At 34.1% G+C, this 25,424-nt stretch overlaps 1 protein-coding gene across 37 annotated transcripts in view; it reads left to right on the top strand.

The window, feature by feature from the left end:
• Positions 1–25,424, top strand: part of RIMS2 (regulating synaptic membrane exocytosis 2) — a 466,824-nt gene that overhangs the window by 289,210 nt on the left and 152,190 nt on the right. For all 37 annotated transcript variants that reach the window (XM_071803874.1, XM_071803876.1, XM_071803871.1 and 34 more), the window contains 2 exons: positions 10,709–10,865; positions 14,192–14,308. In XM_071803874.1, the coding sequence (XP_071659975.1) occupies positions 10,709–10,865; positions 14,192–14,308 (274 nt within the window). The remainder of the gene's footprint in view (positions 1–10,708; positions 10,866–14,191; positions 14,309–25,424) is intronic.

Genomic DNA, 25,424 nt, shown 5'->3' with positions numbered 1-25,424 from the left:
TTTCTGTGTTGTCTATGTAGTCATCCTTGTATTTCCAGATATTACACAGTTCTCTCTTAGGCTCTGCTTGCTTTTGCCCCTGCTGTTTTCCTGTTGCCTTTCCATAGGTCTTGTGTTTGCTGGGAAAATGGAATAACAGATTTTTTTATTAACCAGCATGTAAATTTTATCAAGTATCCCCTTTTAAAACTAATATAATGTTATACACAGTTTGTGGTAGAAACAAGGCCAGTCATATTGTTAGCATGTTTATTGGCCGTGGTTCACGCTAGGTCGTTTACTAAAATACCTAGAAAACATATATTTTTAAGTGCAAGTTGTCCTTGCTTGCATTGGAACAAGAGAACTCTGCAGATATTCCACAGTAAAACTTATTCCCTCCCAAAGGAAAATTTAAGGCATTTTTATATTCCCCTGTTTGCTTTACTACAGTCAGAAGACAGGAAGGATATGCAACCAGTGTGGAGTACAGGAACCAGAGGGACAGTGGTGCTCAGCAGTCCCTTGTTCCTACTTATTGTACTTTGAGTCTTAGGCTGACATGAAGACATGGTGGATTCCACTGGCTGGGCACTCAACATGTACTGCCTCTGTGATTCAAGCACAGATAACTGTTTCATCCTGGTCACATGCTAAAAAATAGGAGACATAATGAAGATGATAACCCTTCTACTTCTGAGTCTCTTCTTTTCAGACAGCTATAACATCTGATTCTCTAATGCAGTATATGAAATGACCATATATTCTCCAGTTCTATTGAAGTACTTTTTTTCCTAGCAATATTATAAATTCTCTTGAAAATTCCCTTAAAAGAACTGATTTTCTTTACCTGTTTTCCGTTAGCGCATTTTGTATTGTTCACGTGAAGACTGTAAAAATGGCCATTAAAATCTGCCCTATGTTAGCCAGCCTTTTCACAGGAAACAGATTGTTTAATCACTCTTTTTTAAAACTTGTAAAATTGTTGTCTTTACAGTTCACTGAATGAGTCTACTTCCCTTACCTGAGTTTTTGAAGTACCTTTAGTTCCTTTAGGATCTTTTAGCTTTTGGATTTCTGCTGACAATTTTACAGCTTAGTTGCATTTTAATTCAGACTGGCTGTGTGGGTGGAAAAGTTTGATGTTCTCTTGGTTTTGATTTTTTTTCTTTTTTTCTTTTATTTTGTGCTGCTGTCACTATTTTTGCAAGTCTTTTGATTTATCCTTGTCTTATCATCCACATCGTTCTCTCCTTTAAGGTTCTTCTATTCATTTGCAGACTCATCACAATCTTGGTTTAAATAAATGCTTTCTTTGCGTGAAGTGTAATGTTTTAGCCCTTTGTCTCTCTTTGTTTTCTTTCTTTTTTACCTCATTTCTTTCATTTTTTTATTTTCAGGTTTGGTTTAACATGACACTTCACTTTGCTCTTGTTCCTTCTGCCATATAAATACTGTATCATATCAAGTATGTTTGCTAATACCTATCAGGTAGTCACAGTGTTCCTTTCTATGAAATTATTGCTTGTTCAAAGTATTGGATCAGGTGTTTTCTGGCTTGTTCTGCTTGTTCTGGATTGGATCTCCAAAAACCTTTAAGAAGAGCAAGAATTTTCTTCTGGTTCCTCTTTAAATAGTGGGCTAGATGACCTTTAAAGGCCCCTTCCAACCCAAGTCATTCTATGATATCCATGTACCTTCCTTGATCTCATTATGTATTTATTTATAGTTCACTGAAAGATATATGCTGTCTGGCTTCATCATGTCCCTGATCATAGTTGAGATTTTCTCCACGATATCTTTTTACATAGCTTCTCTGGTATAGGTCCCATAAGGTCAGTTGACTTTCTCTTTGGATAAGCTGATGATACATAGAAATTCAGCAATGGAAGATCTTTCTTAATGTACATCTGTAAGCAAGATTGTGTTAGACCATATTTACTGAAACGGAGGGAACTCCATAAGCTACAGTTTCTTGTATCATAATTGATTTTTACTAAATCTGCAGCTGCTGTTTTTCGCTGCTGTGTTATTTTTGGTCCACTGATTTAATTTCCTGATGGGAGTCTTAAAGTGTGTCTATTTCCAATACTATTCCTTCATGAATTTTTACAAAAAAGTTCAAACATCTTTTGGAAAAATTATCTGTAAAAGCTATCCCTTCTGGTGTCTTGCATCTTATCAGGCTTAGACAAACTTAAAAATATCAGTCTTATTAATGAGAATGTTGTTTCTGTCAACTGGAAAAGCTTTTTAAGAAAATAATGATAAACCGATTGAAAAGCTTCGATGTAGTTTTTCTTGGGTGTACATGTATTCTACACCAGCTGCTGTCAGAAAGGGTTATAACGTATTTAAACAGGTAGGCAGAAGTGATTTTTCGCAAGATTTTAAAAGAACTCTCTTCATATACAATGTATAATACATGCATTTCCTCTTGGGATCAAAAACACTAGAACAGAATCTCTACTTTATCTCATGTCTGCTGCATTCAGTCTTAGCACAGGATAGCAGAAGGAGAGGCACTAGCAGTTCTTTTTTTGTCTTTTAGGTGGCTGGTACCTAGCCTTCAAACCATTTAAAGCATTCGTTTTACTGTCCTGAACAATAAACTTTGGCCCCCATAAAGTTGTCTGTCATTAGCAGTTCTGTGTGGGTGCACATCAGCAACCTCACATGCCCCTTAGAATGCTCTTCCATGGCTATTGATAAAAGCAATACAGTATTTTTATACTGATTTTAGAAAAATTTAGGAGCACTTTCCAAAACACCATTTAAATTGTCATGATACTAAATACAATTAAATGAAAAGTGGGTTGGGTTTATCTTTTCTTTCTATTGACAAAAGCAGAATGGGTGTTACAGTTAATGACATTCAATGAATATGGACCATAATTTCTAAGTAGTTATCTGACCAGGTACTTCTTCATAGAGAATGTTGAATCTGTTGTAACCTACTAAGTACAAGTAACCTACCAACTCTGACATTATGAACAAAAAGGTACATGTATTGTCAAGACTATTTAATCATAAAAAGTCTCACCTATTGTAAGACTTAAATATTAAGTGAGATATTAATGCTTAGAATTCAGTTTTAGACCAATATCTCAGCTGCACTGCGTTGTTTCATGAGACACTTGTAGTCTGAGATGTGTTCCAACAGATGAAGCCTGGAAGAATTTAAGGCAGTGAATTCTGCATAAACTGTATTGCAAGTCTCTATATAGAAGAGGTTTTCCAAGTAAAATAATACAGTCTCCAGCCTTGAGAAGAAAACCATTTATAGTGAGTTTTCCACATTATGCAAAAGATAGCAAGATGTTTCATGAGCAAAATAAGAATACAAATAAAATATTTGTTCAGAGGATGGCTAGTGCCAAGAAGATTAGGAAAAACAGTAACAACCAGTAAAGAAATTCTTACTGAACTTACAAAAATGATTCTGTTTTTGAAGAAGAATGAAAAGCAATTATTCATTTTTGCCTCACTTCCCAAAACACCCGAGGAGTCCTTTGTTAAAAAGAATTCTTTCACTGTCGTGTCACAGCTTTCCCTGCAGAGGAAACAAAAGGCCCTCTCTCTACTTGCTGTTAATGTGATCTGAATTTTTATACCTGGATCCTATTGATGATTGCTGCTCAAAGCAGATATAGAACTCACAAATACTTTCGTTACAGCATGAAATCAACTGCCTATTAAAAGACATCTTGCAGCATTTGTAGACAGAGTGGATGTCTTCCACTCCAACTAAATTAAGGCATTGCATTGTAAATCACCAGCCAGCCCTAAATGGGACTCTGTAATGCCCCAAAAGCCCAGTAACTACACACACAAACATTTTATTATATGCTGATGTCCATTCCTCTGCACTAAAATCTGTTCTCTGTGGCTTCTTCCTCGAGTAAAAAATACCTTAGTGTCTGTGTATCTTGAAAATTCCCCCAAAAGTAACGTGAAATTCAAACAGTGTTAAAATAATCCCTATGCTCACCACTTAGGTTAAAGGGTCTTTAAGCATTTTTCTTGGTTTTAAACAAGGGAAACATATGTTATGTACAGCTTCATGCCTACAGTTCTTAACAGAGGAATTTTTATTCTCATTCTTCAATTCTTCTTCTTCCTTGTATTTTTATTTTCATTTTCAATGTATCAAAGGTAAAGTATGGTAATACTTTTTCTATTAAAAATATATCTATATCCTTTCCTCAGCTGATGAAACCTCTTCAAACATCAAAATCTATCAATTAATACATTTAAAAAAAACCCTAGCTCTATATTTTTAAATATAAGCTGTATCACTCCACTTTGAAAGTACAGATGTAATTAAATTCAAGTTTTCTTTGCAGATTATCAGTAGTATTGTCTTCTCTGAGTATGTTTCAGCATGTCAGCTCATGTTCTACCACAGTCCTAATATCTACAGTGTGACAAAGACACCTAATATATTATGGAATGCTGCAAGGAAGGTGCATTCCTGTCAGACACTCTCATGACAGCCACATCATATAAGGGAAAGCCTGGTTGGGGTGAGTTACAAATGTGGTGATGAGCATTTCTGAGAAGGCAATGCTCCATGAAAAGACTGATAAATTCCCATCAAAAGTGTCAAGAGGAGGCTAATTTGGGAAACTTGCTTGACAGCAGAAAATATACCTGGATGAGTACTTAAATAAGAAGAAACATTATCTGTGTAGCACCTGTGGTATTTTCAAGTTTTGTATGTCATACTGGGTGTAGAGACAACGCTGAAAACTCAGCAAGCTGTGTTTTATTACTGTGTGGGAACTCTCTTCATGCACATTAATTATCAAAAGAATTGTCTCAAGTGTAATAGGCCCATACAGACAATTAGTGCAGTAGAACTAGAAACACATCTTGAGGAACTGAGTTAAATGCGCAGAAAGGAACTAGTTGTTCCTTCTATTTTTTTTCACTATATATTCATTCTTCCCATAGTTGTAGAATAATACTTTGATGCAAAAAAATTCCCAAATCCATCTATAATGTATGTTCAACTTACAGAGTATTCAGATACTAATAATTCAGTAGTATCGTTTACTGTCAGTACTTTTTCAGAGGACATCCAAAATCTGCATTTAGATGTTCAAATCACCACAGAAGCTGAACACATTTGTATAAAAAATCTGAACTGTCTCCAAAGTGCCCATGTGTGAAATCTTGGTATGTTAAGCATTTCTGGCAACTTGATTCTATAATTGTTTTTAATTAGTGCTTGTTCTAAGACCAGCCACAGTGAGTGTTAAAAATTAATTTTTTGATAAAGAGAAAGCTTGACACCTCAATCAAGTACAGACGCTAAAGTGGAGAAAATGCCACTTACCATCAATGTCTGAAGCAAGTCAATTATTTTGCCTGTGATGAAAAGCAGTTCTAATATTATTTTCTAGAACACTTTTAACACAAAGAGTTTTTCTCAAATCAATAATGCAGCAAGACATATAGATTAAAAGCTTCATTAGTATTTTTCAGTGTTTATTTTTTTTTCAGGGTTATTTTAGTGCTAGTGATGTGAAACTAATACTTGGAGGTTTGTGATTCTCTGAAATGTTGTGCCTGAACGCTGCAGAATTTGATAACAGTTCATTAATGTTAGTTTTTACTGACCATATACCCTGCACAGCATATTAGCACAGTGCAGCTGTAATGTGTGCATGAATACTTGAAGTATTAATGTATTAATATTCTCTTAAAACACATAAAATTAAAACTTCAGCTCAGCAGAAGTTGTATTTAGTAAGCCTTGTAAAATACCTCATTTGATGTGTATCATAGTTTTTAATGAAACTCTTTCATAAAAAGATGAAGGTGCTGGCATTGCAGATGCCTTTGTCATGCACCCATCTTTTAAGAGTCTGCAGCTCACAGTTGTTTATTGCTGATTATACTGATTATCAGGTTCTGTGTGCTCTGTATGTTGATTTAAGAGGCTTTCTATAGTTACAGAGCCTTTGATTCTGTGGTAATGACTTTGTATTTATAGCTGCAAGCAGATCCACTGTTTATCCTGTTTTTACTACTGCTATAAATATCTGCTTTGCTCAACAGCAGCTCCTTGGTCAAGTTGCACTTATGACCTGTTTTTACTGTCTATAATTTCTTTCCACAATAAGATATTTTTACTTTCTCTAACCTTATCTCCAGGACATGGAAAGTTTTTTTAAATTGGAAAATAAATCATACCTCTTTCAATTGAGAATGTCAGTCTCTTGAGAGAGACATGAATCTTTCAAGCCCTGAACAAGCAAAGCTTCTCACATTCTATTAGAAGTTCTCAAATTAGAGATACCAGAGTTACCACTTCATATCCCATGGTCAATCAATTATCAAGAGCAGCTTTAAAGTCTGTTTGGGGGTTAGAAGAACTACAGCACTGATTGCTAAACATGTTTGTTAGAGTCTTGGCCACTTCTGGGTTGTAGGGATTGGTGCTAGGTGTACCATGTCAGCTTGGTGTTACTGTCATCTTCCTGAAGCTTTGTAGCTGGGGACCTGGTCCATTGCTCTCTCTGCATCTCTCATGGCTGCAGAGTAATCACAGACTGCTTGTCTTTCCTCTGAAGTTCATGTGTCAATGAAAGGCACACATTTCCTATATACGAAAGTATTTTATTTGATAAATAGTAATTGCAACAAAAACCATTGATATTCAATGAAAAAAGTAAACATGTAAAAGATTATTGAGTCAATTATTTTGGTATCAGTATAGTCTCAAAATACTTTTATCTTGTGAAGTTCATTCTTCAACACCTTAGGTACTTTATATATTGTTACTGTATCCCATTGTATCCCAGGTGAATTCTTATACTTTCCAAATTTTGGGTTGAAAACCCATACCAGGTGAAATCTTAAAGTGGAGTCTGGTACGTGCCATGTTTTTCATCTGGTTTCAGCTGGAGAAAAAATCAGTGCATAGGTGGCATAATGACATGGTGGATCCCACTGACTGGGCACACATGTGCTGTGATTCAAGCACAGACAACCATTTCGTTCTGGATCAGCAGTGGTCACATGCCAAAGAAGAAGAGGTATAATTAACTATTCTTTTAACTATACTATTCTGTTCTCTTCATTCAGAAAGTAAAATAAATATTAAACTGGTCCTGAAGCTTGGACAAAATTTATTTGTAAAAATAAAACAGTAAATAAAACAATAAACCAATGAACTTATTAATAAAAAACTAATACTTAAAAAAAAATCTCCATTATTACAAATAAAGAAAGCTTGTTTTAAAACAAATATAAAATCTTGAAGACGGATGAATAAATTGTGATATACTGGGACCAAGTGCCTTTGAGACTGATACTGTAACTCCAAAGTATTTGATCTGCCAAAGCTGGCTTTAGGCATACTTGCTTAAGTCCAAAGTTGATCAAGAAACTTGCTAAACTCTTACCTTTTGGATCAAAAAATTTGTACATGTTTATACTCTTTTCTCTGAACTAGCATAGTCTGAGTGACTAGTCAGCTAGCTCCTACATGAGCCTTGCAGTTTTCTTAGATTCCCAGGAAATGAAAAAAATCCCCACATTTTCACCTTATCCATGTTTGTTTGTTTGTTTGTTTGTTTATTTATTTATTTATAAATTCACTAGGATACAATCTGTCAGGAGAAAATGCAGGGTTTTGGATCCTGCGTGGATAGAAGCATCCTGGATGTTGGCAACTAGGTTCAAAACATGGCATTTTCTGCAAGCTGTATATGCATGGCTATTAACAGCATGTCATTTTTTGGTTCATTTTTCTGAAATACCTGATTTTCCTCACGCATTTATACAGTAGAGAGTATTAATCTAATTCTTCAAACTCAGCTTAACATGTTGAGTTATGCTGATGCAAAATTATTAGGAGCACTGATAGTTCCTGGTTTTTGAACTTTTTATAAGGAAGTTACCAGAAAGCATTGCATGCATGCTTCCAATTTAATGTAAAACATTCTTTGATCAGGATTATACTTGACAATTTAATTAGATAGTCATATATTTTAATTTACTGCAACGACATTGTGCAAGTAGTCAACTACAATAGCAAGTTAGAGCTGGAGGAGGCTTTTTGTTTCTAAGTAATTAATTTGTATATGTACACAGATTTAATATATTCAATTATTTTGATTTACTATTTCTCACTTCTAGGAATTTTTTAAACACAGTAGAGTTTTTTTTTTTTGTTTTATTATTTGAATTCCTTGCCTTTCAATATGTTTATTCAAGTAGAACACTTTATGCTATCACTCATTCCCCTTGTACTTCGGTGTCCACTGTACTTACCAAATATTATATACAACTGTTGATTTAAATGTTAGATTTTTTAAAATATAATTTTTCTATTAATTCATATTACTGCTCTTCATTACGATTTTTATCTCCAAATGTTACAAATGCTCCCCATGTATGCAAAATACTAAGACTCCCCCTGCTCTGTGTTTTTCATATATATAAATATGGATTTTTAGGGTAATAGTAGACAATATTCTGTCATGCATACTTGTACAGTAAATAATATGTTATATTTCATTATGTATAAGCTCATAATAACTTGCTATTCACCTCTGTGTTTTCAGATTATGACTTAGTGGAGATAAATACCAATTTTCCCCATGTGTATCAACTTGTCTTTTAAAGATTAAAACCTTTTACCACTTGAAGATTATTTTTAGGAAGTCATTTATTTATTCTTACTATTTACTACACTTTTCAATTAATATAGTTAATTGAAATTTTCAAAGTAATTTTCCAGATTTTTCAATTTTTTAATGAAGATATTGTCAGAATATTTGTTCACTGTGAAATTAGAAAATACATGTTTTGCGTTGTAAGAATGTTGTTTGCAATTAATCACCTATTGACATAGTAAAAAACCAAGCATTTATAAATTATTCTGATTTCAGTTGGGCTTCTGTGTAGAAAATAGGGATTTGGGGTATTATTTTATTTCAGTATGTAGTATGATATCATAGCGTAATAACTGCTGGTTGTTTCAGTGCATTTCTTACTCTGTACACAATGCTTTTTAGTGAGTTCTGTGAAACACAGAGCTTGTTGTCTTAATGATATATACCATAAATAAAAATTTGTAAAATATAAAAAATAACACTTAAGAATAGAGAAAATAACTTCTAGTCTATCCAAAAACAGTCTGCAGAGCTCTCACTTGTGGTCTTAACTCAGAATCGCTTATAGCTCTTCTGCTTCCTGGGGTAGCAGATGGTGGCCATGGGGCTCTTGTATTCCCTTGGTTACCTGTTTCTTACCTATAGTTTTTCTTTTGGTGACATCTTGACCAGAGTCTTCAAAGAACCTGCAAAATGATCCTCCTTGTTTTCCTACCTTGCTGTTCTCTGCAGTGCATTTCATGTTCTTCCAGCTTCCAGGCAAATTAAAATATCTCATATGTCCTTTCCCTGCTTTCTCTAGAAATGCTGGTTTTATCAATGAGAAGGAGTTCTCTGCTTATTTTTGTATTGAGGATAATATTTGCTTAGTGTATAAAACTGGCAAATTTCTCATGGATTTTTCCAGTGCCAGGTGGATCTCTAAATATTTGTGACTTGGTTACTGTCTTCAGAACAGTAGTCAGTTGTATCAGTTGACTTATCCATCAGGAGCTGTCTGGAGACCTATTTCCGCTAAACATTGTCATCAGGTTAAGATTTGCAATTCTTCCATTTCTTATCATTGCGTATTCAAAAAAAATTTGAAAACTTTTGAAACTGCTGTAGATCTGCCAACTCTTTTTTTCCCAGAGGGTATTGTACCCTAGGACAGTGAATTCATCTTTTTCAATTTGATGCAGACAATCACTTTAATATATCCAGCTTTTTAAAAAAGATTTTTCTTAAAACGCTATGTAAAATGGCCATGTGGTGGCCTTTTAAGCTATTATAATTGGGAAGGATTTTTCTTAGACCATTTATGTCAGGGGTGTCAAACTCATTTTCACAGGGGGAGTAGATACATTTATAAGGTCCTAAAATTACATTTGGCCCTTTGAAGGCAATCACGAGGCTGATGTGGCCCTGGTGAAAATGAGTTAAACACCTCTCATTTATGTGTTCTATTGCCCTGATTCAAGATTAGCTCCATGATTTCAGCAGGTGTCTGTGTGGCATATATTTGTGAAGGAATCATATTGTTTAAGTTCAGACCTGTGGGTGAAATCTGACGTCACTGAGTCATTATTTCTTTAATTGCTTCTGAAACACAAATATTTTTTGAACCCAAATTCGATATTTAACCACATAGTAGTTTCCAATCCCAAATTTTTGAACTGAATTTTGGATTAGTTTTTATGTGTGGGCATTTCTGTTTGAAGTATATGATACACAAGCATTACAATACAATTTTAATTAGAAAATGCAATAATCAGTTATGTATATTATTCTAAGGAAAAAAAAAGTCAGTTTTGTTAGTTTTCTTATTAATGTGTCATACTGACCATAAATGAATTATATATTTGGATATTTTGATTATTATAAATCCTCAGTTTGGTGCATGGCAATTTATTTCTATATAGGAACTATAGTTGTACTTAAATTAAGCATAACCAGAGGAATCAACTTTACATATGTATTTTTTATTACAGAAAACAAGAAGACATGATAACATATATTGATCAAATTCAATTTTTTATCATGCTTCTAACTGCTACAGGTATGGTAGGAAATTAAAAAGTACCGTTTCAGATTCATTCAATATTTGCATTTCTTTTTAGATTATCGACATAATGGGAGAGATCTTCAAAGTTCAACGCTATCAGTGCCAGAACAAGTTATGTCATCTAATCATTGCTCTCGATCAGGGTCCCCTCACCGTGGAGATAGTATAGGACGGACTAGATCGTGGTCTCCGAGTGTCCCTCCCCCACAAAGGTAAATTGTTATTTAACTATGCAGGTGTATGAATCGAAGTGGTATTGATCCTGTAACAACACTGGAAAGAATCTCCAGACTTTCAAAATGTCAATGAATTAATTAGATCTTATGAAATTATGTAAAGCAAATAATGCTTTTTCTTACATTACACTGATATTCAAAGATCCATCTAATTTTGTCTTTTCATCAAACATCAGTAATTCCAATCTAAGGAAAGAAAAATATTGCCCCACATTTTCATTTTCCAGAGCTATTTAGAAGGTGCCATGTTTTGCATCATGATGGTTTGACATTTTCTTAGAGTTCACTCATCAATGGTTGTTTTCAACCCTTTTGTCTACATAGAAATAAGGAAGCTTTTTTCTTTGTCCATAATATTCACTATTCTCATTTAATACTGAATATCTCATATACAATATTACCAGTCACGTACATGTGTGTATGCCTTTCTTCTACAGCCATTCTGATTCTCTCATATTCTGCTTTCCTTTCTGTTATCATTGTTCTTTTTGTTAGCTTAAAATTCTCTTGACTTCATATTCTCTCAGTTATGTGTTTACTTACCATTTCCTTGAACAGATACAGACTAAGTTATATCATTTTGCGTTAGTGAGGTATTAGGATCCCAAATTATCCCATATAATCATAGACATCTAACAGGTAGAATCCTTAAATTTCTACTTGAAACATAAAATCATATGTAAATACATCTTAACTTTAAATGAGACATAAACAGTAGACACACAGTGGCCTATTCTAATTTCTGATTTCTGTCTACATAATTGCCTCTTTGTCTTGGATGTAGACATAAATTTGAGCAAAAGCTCTTTTATGTGTGTGTGTCTGTGTGTGCTTGAATGCTTTGTTCATTTTGGGCAGAACTTTTATCCAAGCTACTGATTAACACTGGTTACCATTGAAAAGCCTTCTTTTCATTTTCGTTTAATTTTGCATTTATTTATGTGTATGAAATGTTTCTTGCTTCCTGACTTTCCTAAAGCTACATTTTTAAATACAATTTTAAACTTACAGAGACAAATGTCTCAGCTGTTTCCTACATCGTCACATTCAAATACATTATTAATATATTTCCCTGCACACACGCACACCAGATCATCTCTTTGAGGACTTGTTGGCCCCGCAAACTGGGTTGCCAGAACTTGAGAGTTTGTAGAAAAGAGGCATAGTCCTTGGGTTACAGAAATGCCTATTTTCTATTATTATTATTTCTGATGAAAATCTGAGTGTATTTGGCAAGGCTATGAGCATTGTTAATCACATTTGCACGCTATTGAGTTGACTTTGTTATACATGTGCTGCATAGCCATGTTCTGACTGCAGTAAACATGCTGCACACCCAAAGATCTCCCAGTTACTCACTGATGTCTCTGCAGGCAGAAGCTCTTGGGCCACAGATGTGCAGGTTACATCATAGAAACCATTTCACAGTGCTCAGTCCTTTTACTGGACTTTGTTAATAAACATTGCATAGTAGTTGACAATAAATTATTACTCCACTTGTAATGTTTTCAGTGAATATATTTAATGGGCTGTTATTCTCTCTGTGTATCAGAATGGAGTTGATCCTGTGGCATACACTGAACAACATTAAGTTTAGCTTTTTTTAAGAGTGCATTTGAAAAAGCAAGAACAAGGTGATTATAGAGACTGGCTAGGCTGAAAAGTTGTGGTAAATTTAGTAGGATGCTCATTATTCTCTACCATTAGCACCTGAAATTCCACATTTTCACCTGCTTACCTGTTATTCGGTTGCTCCGTACACAATCTGTCAACTGCAAGAACGTCCCAAAGGAGTGAAGACACATGTTGTGAAAGCAACGTCTTACAGAACAGTTTTAATTAGAGAAAGTCTATAATTTTCTGTTAAACAGTAAATCTGGCTGACAAAGGCACCCTTAGCAGGTTGAAATAGAACTGAAATAGTAGTAACACTTTGATGCAGAAATGTGGTTGTGTAGGATGTTAAAAAGCAGCATGAAGTCATGTCAATGTGCAAATGTGCATGAAAGAGTCCAATGGCTCGGTAAAGGCTATAGTCTCATTTTGTTATAGATAAAGTAGTTAAAACACATACAGAGAACATGTTGCAGGAAAGAGTTGTAGAGTGAAAGAATTATACCCGCTTTTAATATGACAAACATGAAGTTTACTAGCCAGAGCAAACTCTATATTTGGTGTAATTAAAACCAGAGTGGAAAAATGCTTTATGAGAAATGAGGTAGAGCTGAAGGAAAGTTTTATGTGTAGTGGAACATCTTCATATCACTTATATGCAGAAAAATACAAGAGCATGACAGCAGCAGTAAAGGGTACACATACAGCTTAATGCTAATCAGGGACTGGCAATTGACAAAAGGTAAGGATGACAGATACCAAAAGCACAGACAAAGTGATGAGGAAGGACAGGAGGCAGAACAATTTATTTGTCTAAAAGTTGAACTGGTGTGGAGGGAAGCATGCAAACTGTTGTTTTCAAATCTATACAAAAGAATTATTTTTTAATTATCCAATAATTATTACGGCTAACTGTTGTCTTTCTGCCTTCATCTTCTTGTCGATTTGTTTTACAGAGCAGAAAAAGTGAAGCTAGTGTGTATCAGTAGTGATTAATGGTTAAACTGAGTAAAGCAATCAACGGGCAAAGCTTTGGTCTCAGTATACAACTGTAAAGGTGATTGGTTCTCTTTAATGAGGCCTGCACAGTGTGTACCACTGATGCCTAATTAAACAGTTCTTTTTCAGATTCCATGCTAGTGAGATTACAGAATAAGACTTCCAGAGCAAAACAAGTGTCTGCTCTTTAATTTAGATGACAATGTTTTCAGCAATCTGCACTCTACCGTAGCAGCCAGAAGTCCTCATTGTGTATTACTAGAGATTACATCTTTATGGTGTAGCCAAACTCAAGAGCTCATGGAAAATTCTTTACAGTGTACATTTCAGATAGAAAGGAAATTTTCCTTGAAGGTACTCATCTGGAAAGACTAATGAAATTTTGTCTAAAATTAACCTTTTTAAAGAAAATTTAAAAATTATATCCTCTCATCTCCAGATCATGCAGACATTGGAAGAAAAAAAAAAACCAACTTCTATACCTAGCATGGACTTAGCACCTTTTCCTGTAGGAGAATTTTTTTTTCACTGTAAGATTTAAAATTATGTAAGAGTAAAAGCATGCAAAAGACAGGTCAGCTAACACATCTTGTTACCACCATGCTTGCTAATAATTGTCTGTACAACCCAATGAAGGGACATGATACAGCTGCAATCAGAACTCAGAATCTGATGTCTTTTATCCATAGTCGGAATGTGGATCAGGGACCACGAGGGACTCGATCTACTCCTGCACATTACAATACCCTGAACCGAATGGATCGACACCGTGTAATAGATGACCACTACTCCCCAGACAGAGAGAGGTAAATATCTGACTGGAATTAGAAACAGCTGTACCCTACACTCATCAGTGTGAATGACTTCAACACAGTAACTCCCTTAATAAATAGCAAAATTACTTATTCCCACAGATGAGCATTTCCTTACGTGTTTATCCACTGGTTACATGATATACATTAAAAAATCTACAGTGTGCGCAAGGCTCACAAAACTGTCAAATTTTTTTATCTTTGCCAAGAGGGAACCTGAAAAACCTGTGAGAAATTGTGCAATATAAAAGACAAATATCTTAGTTGTCCTTTTTTATAAAAATATTTTTATGTATGATATTAATACATTATTTAAGTGCTCAATATCTTGAAAAAAATCTAACAGTAGATTGGGTCACTTTTGCTGCTGAATAAAGAGGCATAAAAATGGGTAATTTCAGCTCATTGTTAATGCAATTCTCCTGTTGGATACAGTGCAATTCACAGCCATAACGAAAGTACCTTCTAGCACTGTGTTTGCCTTTTCTCAACTTCATGAAGAATTTCTGTGAGAAAAAACAAGAACAAAAGTTGCAGCAACGTGTGTTACAATGTAATTGGGGTCTTTGTGTATAGAGGCACATTTTACCAAGACTGTTTTGCCTAATGCAGTTTTCCAAAGAGTGAGCAAAGCTGTAGCAATCTTTATGAATTTTAATCATATACGGAAGAATTGCAGGCAATAGGTGGCTAATGTAGTTAATTTTCCTGGATTAATTTTGGTAGAGCCTTTGTGACATTAAAAAAAAAAAAAAGTATTGATAAGTTCTTTCTCACCTCATTGTCTTCAGGTGAGAAAATCAAAAGAAAAAACATTTTTTACCATTAATTTTGAAATTTTTCCCACTTTTTGTACACCAAGATGAAAAACAGCACATTATAATCAGAGAGTTATGATTGTTTCATATTGTCCCATTTCATAATTACATATGGCAAGGCGTAATACAGATTTATTTAATAATCTTATTGAGTGCTGTGTGACTAGTATTTGAAGTTAATACCTTCACAGATTGTTATTGCAGGCTATTCTTAAATTACATCAAAGCACAAAATTGGTGTTGCTAACTGTAATACAAAGAATTTAAGAAATCAGTGACTTTTTGCTAGCAATGATGAACAGAAAAGGTGAACATGTCTTAAAAGAACATTAATGCGATGGACAATGGTTGTAAGGAATGTAAGATAAAATACTTCAGAAAAAAAAAAAAAAGATAATTGATTGTTCCTAGTTAGGTAAGTTAGAAAAAGGAGTAACAAAAGAAAACAAACAACATCAACAACAAAAAACACACAAAAAACCTATTCAAGTGATTTACAATTTATTTGGCCAAAAAACGTCAAAGGGGCAAAAAAATTAAGATATTGAAAAGGAATCAAGTATTCATCATCGAGAATGTTAATGGTATACAAGTATAATAGATCATAGACATGCCTCATTTTTACATTAAACTATTTGATATTTCTGTTTATGTTATAGAAAAGAATGCTATTTTTAGCTCATGAGGCTATTATTTTCGTACAGAAGACAATATCTTAAGGTTTCTGAACTGTTTCCTTAAAAATACAGAATGCTTTTGAGATAATATTATGTTGGATTTTAGACTGGTCATCCTTGAAATAAGATCTAAACTGGTCCTTAGAGCCTGTATATGCCTTAATGCAGGGGTGTCAAACTCATTTTCACGTTTATACAGTCCTAAAATTACATTTGGCCCTTTGAAGGCAACCGTGAGGCTGATGTGACCCCCTGTGAAAATGAGTTTGACACCCCTGGGTTTGTTCACTGTGCGAGTTTGCTTGCTGTCTCCCAGATAAATGCATAGCAGTGAAAGGCAGCCTGAAGTGCAGCACCACAATCTTTCCCTATCACTTCAGTCAAATAACCCTTACTGGACCGGCTTGACCTAGAGAGAGAGAATTAATTTTTTAGAACATGTCAGAAAAACAATACCAGAACGTTTTTGGTGATGAGGTTATTGCATTTATACATGACCACTTTAGATGAAGAGATATGTGCTTGGTAGGTGTACTTTGAATCTCTGAACATAGGTTTAAATGTTGTCTGTGTTTTCCAAAACACATACAGAGGTTCTTGTGTTGGTACATGGTGGGTGGTTCCCTGTGTAATCAGGTTAGTGACTAGTTACGCCTCTACTGCAACATGCAGTTTCTGTAGCCTGTTTGTCTTAGGCAACACTGAAGATAATAGAAAAATACTATTTCCAACCACTATCAGGTTTTATATTAATTTTTAGTTTGACAGTGGTTTTATGAATTGACAGATTATTAGACTTCAGATTTTGTTACTTCGTATTTGTGATGCTGTTACATAACAAAAAAAAATGGTGCATACACAAGTGCTAAAGGAACTATTTAATGGTATTGATACTGAAAACTGCTGGAACTGGAGGCAGTTTGGATAAGAGGAAAAAATGTACCTTTGTATATGCTTATAATCTCTCTATTTGTCATCCTTGTTTTGTTCCACATTTACCTCTGAAAAAACCCACACTTTGCTTTCGCATGGCTCTGATGGTTTGCTGTTTCTGCGGTCCATTTATCCCTTGGAGCTGTTTGCAAAATAAGAGACTTTGAAAAAGTACCTTCTTCAGACATGCTCAGTTAAAATATGACTGAGAATATGAGTAAGAAAATTCCTTCCTTCTCTACATAATTCAACATAAAGTTCTCTAAGGTATATGGCACTAAGGAATTAGCTGAAACCACATACAGAAATGTCTAATGACTCTAATAGCAATGTAAACATACCTTCAAAACTGAATGCATCGTTACAAGTGAAAATCAAATTATTAAAAAAAAAAAAGCTGAAAGACTTTTTAAAAATTTCATTTGAGATACTTTTGATTTCAAACAACAGGCCTTTAAATATGTCAAATGTTGCTGTCAAATCACATACTGATCTTAGCTGGCAGGGTAAAGTTACAGTTAAAATTTGTATCTATTGGTCTGTTATCAAAAATGTCAAAAATGTACTGTGTGTACTGGTAACTCAAAGTGGGAAATCAAGTTAATTTCTTACCTATATATTTAAAATAGATGTACTAATTCATTTTGTCAAAATGTGAGGAGTTTTTTTGCAAGTGTCCACATTCTTTATGAAATAGCCTATATTTGTAATGGTAAGAAATATGAATGCTTATGACCTAATGTAATTCCAAGTTCCATAAGATCTTTTATCTATAATGGGAAACTGAAATGATCAAATTGTAGAGAAAAAATTGGAAACAGCCAGATTTGACTTCAGAGTTTCGTATTTAAGCTATCGATGTAATTAGGTGAATTATAACTTTAGCATAGTTCCAAAACCAAGATATATGCCAAAACTAATTCTGTGTATTAATTTCTGAAATATATATCAACAGTTAACACCAAACACTAAGACAGTGTAAGGAAATTCTACTCATGCCCACAGCTCTAACCAGCTTGGATACTATTCAGCAACTATTAATCTATGTTCTTTAGCCTAGATGTGCTCTCCCTGAGGCATGAGCTTGCTAATGGTGAATTCATCATAGATACAGTAGGCCAGAGCATTCAGAAGATGCCTAACTCTTGCAGTGGAAATGTATGAGAAAACTCCTAAAGCAGAAATGGTTTTCTACTAAGTACTTACAAGGAAACAAGAGAGAGAAAGCAAATTAAACTCCATTCATCATGACTATTGCACAGTTTCTATTGTAAAGAACTAAAATTGCTATCTACTATGTTAAAGTAATGAGGCAGTCATAGCCATGATTATTTAAAGAAATATTCTCGATTATGTTTAAATCTCTTCAGAGACGATATCTTAGTGTGCGAGGACTAGCATGACTATCACACCACTATTGTTGACATGATTTCATCAGCACATGTCAATACAGATTTTCTGCTGAACACTTTGTTTGTTTCATGATTTTGAAATAAGTATTTTTTTAAAAACATATCTTAAAATCAATGCCCAAATGCATGTCAGATATTCTGTTTACTATAATCAAACCAGCAAAGACTCAAATAATTCACTACCATGAGTCTGCTGCATGTTAGATAAGGTACCATTTAATTATCAGCTTCCATTATTTAACTGAAAATTAAATGTGGCCAAAACCAATACATATTCTACATTTCAAAAAATCATGTCACACTAGGAGTTGCTTTATCTGAAGTAGCAGACTTCTAAACCAACGTACTTAATAGCTAGGTGCTAGATAAGGTCAAACTACAAAAAGATGTTTTTGACACATTGCACCATAGTGAAAACCAGAAAATTTAACTTGTTTTTCATATTCTTTATTAAATACACAGCTGAATAATATGTAATTAAGTAATAATCTGTTATTTAGTTCATATTTTACAGTGCAATCATTAAAGTGCACATTACAGATACAAAGATATTGTAGAGTATAAACATTAGCTGATGCTTTATGTGGAAATTCTGAGATATTTTCAATTTTTAGCTTTGTATGTCATATGGATAACATACCTGTATATGGGTATGCAATGCCATTATTTCTTTGCTTTTTCAAATACTCAGTAAAGTAAAATAAATGTATTGCTGAAAATTTTCTTATAGCTATGTTATAAAATGATATGCATCAAGTTAAATCTCAATCAATGCAGTTCTTTTTGTCCTTTCAAAATTTTACCGTGTGCATTAATAGCATATTGCACTTCAAAATTATTTTGTATATATACACCTACAATTGCAAGAAAAATATACTGGAGAGTGTACCAGTAGAGATTACTGTAGGCAAGACTATCCTGCACTTTCCATTAACAGCTTTTCATTTACTTAAAATGTTGCCAAATACACGTTCCTCTCCTGGGGCTCGCAGTCATGAGCCCCATGGATTTCACCACTGAAGGTATGACAATCCTAGTGCACAGCCATGTTCTAGCCTTGCAGGAAGGGTGGTTGAAAGAAGAATGTTTCTCTTTAGCTGCTGTTTACAGTGTGCACATTACTTCACATTGGAATCACTGTTAAATTGCACAATTATCTGCACCACCCACCTGGTGCCTCTGTATGTCTGCACCTCCAACACAGGGATGGAGTGGGACCATGGCAAAAGAAGTGCAGTCTTGCAAATATAGCTCTGTCTTTAAAGGACTCATGATTCAGAACCTCCAAGCCAAATTTTAAAACAACCAACACAACTAACCAAACAAACGAAAATACCCCAAACCAACCAACCAAACAGAACAAAAAAACAAACAACAACAAAAAGTCATAGATAAATTCCTCCGAATAAAATATACATGCAAAATGCCAGCGTTAACATAAATAAATAATGTAGTTCTGATAAAAAACTTTAGTGTTATGCCCTTTACAGTGAGGACTTAAGATACATTATGGGGAACACTGTGATAACATGATACTGATTGTCTTGTTGAAATTCATCTTGACTATGTATCAGTTCACAAATTCTCTGCTCACAATTGCTGTAGTTTCACAGCTAATGTCTTCAAACTGTCAGTTCCAATAATTTGGTATATTTCTAGGATATCATATATTCCAGGAGATAAAGCAGGCATTTCAGTACAAGTGATGTGGCAAAAAGCATCCATACTCTCATCAGTGGAAAAACTGTTGATGTTTATGTATAAAGAAAATTAATTCTCTCCTTTAAAAAAACTAAACTATTAAGTAAAGGTATTGTTAATCTTTTCTATAAAATGTAGCAGGCATTTATATAACTATATACTAATATTTTATTCTTGAACAACATTTACCATTTTCTAAAAGCTGAGAGACTGACTTCACATTTTTTTAATGTAGTTTTTAGGCGATTATGAAGCAACATAGAAAACATTCTACCACAGAGCACGTTAACTCCTGCTTTGTTCAGATGGGAATCTAAACTTTTAGAACTGTATCACTGGCCTCATTTGTTTGGAAAAAGTAACTGGTTGTAGCAGTTGCTTTGTTGGAATGAGTAAGCTGCCAACAGGAAGTATAGCACATCTTTCCTCTGAAGCCACACCATTTTATGAGTTCCAGTCTCCTCTTCCCTTGAACAATTCCGCACTCAATCTTGCAATCCTAATTTGATCCCACACCTGGTTTTTACTTCATTTCTTCCTACAGTACTTATGCTAATTTTCACACGCCAGCCCTCTCTTCTATCACTTTCAATGTCTCTTTTTCCCCTGTATTTCCAACTAATTGACCCATAGAACCACTTGCTTCTTACTCTGTGATCTGAATAAACTAATTCCCATTTTGTTCATATTGCTAGATTTTCAGAAAACTGTAACTTTAAAAGTTTGGGAGGATTTGGTTAAGGGCAAATTCATACCAGTAAAGCATTTTTTTTCACTCTTCAATATTTTCATACTTGTCATACACTTTATTTGCTATTTCAGTTGAAAAAGTGTAAAAGAGTGTTACTAAAAATGGAGGAGGATAGTAGTGTTGCCAATTATACAATGTATTACTTAAATTACAATCGGATAATATACTGGAAAAAGCTGACTATCAGAGTAGATAAACAGTAATACGATGGTAGAAGTTTCTTGTGTTGACTGAGTTTGATTAATGCAGGCTCTAACAGTGGAACAGAAAGTCTTGTTTTGCATTTGGAATTATATATGGGTATTCCAATAAGCACAAGATCGTCAGAATGTAATAGTACTCCAGTACTTCATCTTTTTCACAGAAATACTTGGGAATCAGCTTCTCACTTTGTTAGGGAAGCTGCAATGTTAATCAAATTGTGGGACCTGGTCACAGAGAATGAAAATTGAATATATTATCTTCTAATGCCTCATCTTTACTATTGAGTAAAATATCTCAGGAAGTAAAAACCAGGTTAAACTCCAGGTTCCACAACAAGAAGAATAGAAAGGTCTGCCATGGATGGGTCAAGTGTGCTTCTGAGATCACTCCGGTACACCAGGCCTGGTCCTGGATCCCAAGTACATCCAATTAGGCGATCGTTGATCTCTGAATTACTGATTTCTGTTTTGTTACCCTAGTGGTTCATTGAATTTTTAGGAAGGTGAAAGAAAATGGACAAATAGGTGAGCGACCAGAAAATTTTAAGTCATCATTTTCTCTTCTCTTTAAAAAAAGGAAGTTATCATGCTTGCCTATGTGTCTGAAATCTTCTTGTGAGGACAGTGGCAATCTATTTTCCCCAGTGTTGGGGTGGGTGGGATGTATGTGTGTCTGTGTGCGTACATTAATGATCATATTGTAAAACCAATAGTTTGGTATTTCAATGTAAGTTTCTATCTATGTTATCTGTAAGAAAATATGTAATATTTCAGAAATCTGTGAAGATACAGACTAGTATTATCATTTTGCCATACCCTCATTTAATATACTTTTGCCATCGACTACTATAATGTAGCAAATAAAGAAGGTGTGATAAAATTATAGAAATCTAAATGAAGGTTATGGGAAAAAAAAAAAAAGTATCGTGGAGATATTTTGTCTTTTTAAAAATCTGCTGTATGTAAACCTTGTCCATCTCTCCATGTTTTTTCAAGCATTCCCATCTACACCTGCATATGAGATCATGGTTTTCATGACTGGCTCACAAGACTTGTTTATTTTAGATACAGATCTGGAACTTTTCTGAAGTTCTTTTCCATTTAGGTGATGCAAGTCTTAATGGATTTATTACCTCATGGTTTATTTTCATTATGATTTTATCTTGTTTAGACTGGCTATTAGCCAAATGAAAATTGTGCATGTTTCAATTTTGGACAGTGAGCATTAGGTATGTCATAGGCATTTTTGGTGTCAGCATATCTATAAAAACATAAATAAGTAATTTTAAAGTAAATAAGTATTAATAATAAAGAAAGAAATAGTGGAGTACTGACTGTTTGCTCAGAAGACAGATGGCATTTAAGCCTTTTGTTCTGCATGTTGAGGTACATAAAGCACATAAAAATATGCTGCTTCCTAATGTACATACATGTAACTTCAGGCATTCTCTCTTCCATATGTATATGGCATGCACCTTTCCTTTCTATTTTTACCAGCCATGCATTTTTAATGAAAAATCTTACTGTTCTTCAACAGAAACCTTTTCCAGAGAGACACTTTCTTACATGAATTATATCTCTATAACAATTAATATTGTAGTTAGAGATATTATGAAAATGTACAAACATTATTGGATTATATATTCTTGCTTTATTATTAATGCCTTGTACTCTAGTAAGTTACTGTGTTAATTCATGTTTGGAACTGATTTTTCTTCTGAATTAATTCAGACATAATCTCACCTTTTGCATTACACTCATAAGAACATTTTATAGTGTGTTATTATCTATTATGAGTTAGATAGCATGGGTGACATGGGCTCTAAAGAATATGGGAAAGTATAAATATCTGGTATTGTCGGAGGATCAGGAAAAGTGTAAGCTAAGGCTTACTTCACTTCTCAATAGAGACAAGCAAAATTCTGATTTTAAGAAAAAATAAATAAAAATAAAGGTGGAACTGCCTGCCATACATTCACAAGCAAAAGTTTCAGAACTTGTGAAGAACACTAGAACTCTTAAGTTTCTAGAAGTATTAGGACAAAACCTGAAACCATTGAAACCAGATGTTGGGCACTTAAAATAGTTTAATGGGCATTTGAAAAGTAGTTAGGACTCAAATCCTAATCAGAGCGTTAACTGATGATGTTCTCTTCACATACAAGTAAGTGAAGGGAACAGTCTGGGTGTTCCTTCTTATGGACAGTAAGTTAAGCTGCTTGCAAATGGCAGTTGCATTCCCATAAAATCCATGTTTTGCAATGCGTTCAGCTTGAAATCGTAGTTTTGTTTAAAGCTTTACTTTTTAAAAACTAGTTGATTGTATTATATTTATTTGCTGTCTTATGTTTTTGAAAGACTATCAAGAAAACTTGTCAGTAATTCACTGGGAGATAAAAGGAGAAGTGAAAGTGAATTCTTAAAATGTCATCTACCAGCTGGAAGCACTTAATTACTTATTAATACTAATGTAGTATTTGCAAGAGCTTTGTGGTGTTAATTCCAGGGCTCCATGTAAAAAATTCGAGGGCACATTCATGTGGGCATAGCCTGAGAATGTCACCATGTTGTATGGTGTAAGCTGGTATGCGGTTGCTTGCTATCATCACACATCATAGCTGCTGTGGGGTATCCTCCTACATTTTTATTTAATTGTTCTTCCTGTAGGTGTGCATATATTCTAAAGCAAATTTGAAGAACATAATGAAATATTTTTTTAATGCTTCTGGGCATCATGCTGACTGCCAGACTGTTACGGGTAGACCGCTTTTGGTATTTGGGTCTGTGCGTTAGTTTTAGAAACCTAACTCTTTTTGCAGCCTGAAGTGTAGCTCTGTGATTATCTTCTCATTTGTTAGTCTTTCTTAGGACCTCACCTTCAAATTTTCAGCATACCATGTCAAACTGGGCCCTGCCGAATGGCTCCTCATTCTTGTAACAAGTGGCAAAGTTTAAATTGCATAATTCAGGAGTTAAGTTAGAAGCTTTTTATAGTGGTGACTATGCTTTTGCATTTATTTGACAAGAAGTGAGCACAAAGATCTCTTGTACTTTTTATAATTAACATTATATGCTTATAAATAATATTTATATGTATCGTGTGATATATGTAATATTTATAAATATCCACATGCAAATGGGGAAAAGATCATAAGAGTACGTAGTATAGCTACCTGTAACAATGTGTTTGATTACTATAAAGTAATTAATTTTAAGCAAATTAAGACGTGATAGATAAAAGTGAAGGGTAACCCTGTGGTTTGGTGGTGAAATCGGTTTACATATCCAATGCAGACTTTTGTGATTAGACATTGCTTTAAAATATGCCAACTTCAGAGGAGCTGTAGACCAGGGATTCCTTTGCATTGTAATAATTCCTTGTAAATTGGAACAAAAAAGCTATTTTCAAAACAATTTTTCCTCTACCATGTGCATATGTTTATACTAAAAGAGAAATAACATTCTTGTATTTTTTACTAATTGGAAAAGATCTAGTGTTGTAGCCAATAAAAGTATATAAAAATATATACATTTTGACATATTTTCAAAATGCAAATAAAATACAAATATCTTGATTTTATTATTTTGAAATGCATGCATTTGTTTTTTGGCATATTCTGTTACAGATGTGATAACTCTTCAATTATTATTTAAATAATAACAGGGCTTTCATCTGAATTAATCTTTTATCACAATAGGATAAGTATTAGGAAAACACACTCAGAAATGGGAAAGCTCTGCAGCTTTGTGAGGGCAGTTTCCCCGATGGTGGTAGCCTTTCATACAGATTAGGTAAACCCCTCCCATAGATATTACTCATACTGAAGTTACCACTGCCTTCAAGGAAGGGAACAGGCAATCTGGCTTCTTGATATTGTTTTTGGACAGAGATTTATACATTTTTTCATCCTAACTGAACTAATGTAGAAAATCCCAAATTTTAGCTATCCATTTAATCTGTTGTCTCCTGCAGGCTTCTCAGAACAAATATGTGAATCATCTATATAATTTTACCTTTAGAACTGTTTCTAATTTTGATAATTTCAGTACTCAGTGCTACACTTTTGTAGCTCTTATATTATCACATTTTATGTCTTTTGTTGTGTGATGTCTATCATTCGTTTCCCATCTTATTGTCTCATATTTCTATTTTTCTTTCTGCCATCTACTCAGTCATTATGTTACTTTACCTCGTTCCCGGTACACCCAATCCACAGATCACCATTACAGAGATGCCAGGTATATGTTTTCCTCTGTGTGACTCTGTGTGGATAATGCATGTACTTCTATGTACCTGCATGTCTACTTCTGGCTTTATTAGTCTGTGTATAGTGGTAAAAAACTTAGAAGTGTTGAGTTAATGTCAGCATTAGCTTTCTTAGTATAGCATGTAGACAATCACTAGACAATTTTTTGTATGTTTAACTTTTTAAACTTTTTTTCACTGCAAGCAGTCTATAATTGGTGGTGCAGGAAGATGATGCAATCTTTACATTATTCTAATGTCTTTTTAAAAGTCAATAGAGAAAATTATTGCAATCCAAACCCACAAATACCTGCTATCAGTGTGATTTACATATAAAGAATGTCATACATACGTGACTGTGTTAAAGGT

Source organism: Patagioenas fasciata, chromosome 2 (assembly GCF_037038585.1).
Source record: "Patagioenas fasciata isolate bPatFas1 chromosome 2, bPatFas1.hap1, whole genome shotgun sequence".
NCBI classification, from domain to species: Eukaryota; Metazoa; Chordata; class Aves; order Columbiformes; family Columbidae; genus Patagioenas; species Patagioenas fasciata.
This window is presented reverse-complemented; position numbering and strand designations above follow the sequence as displayed.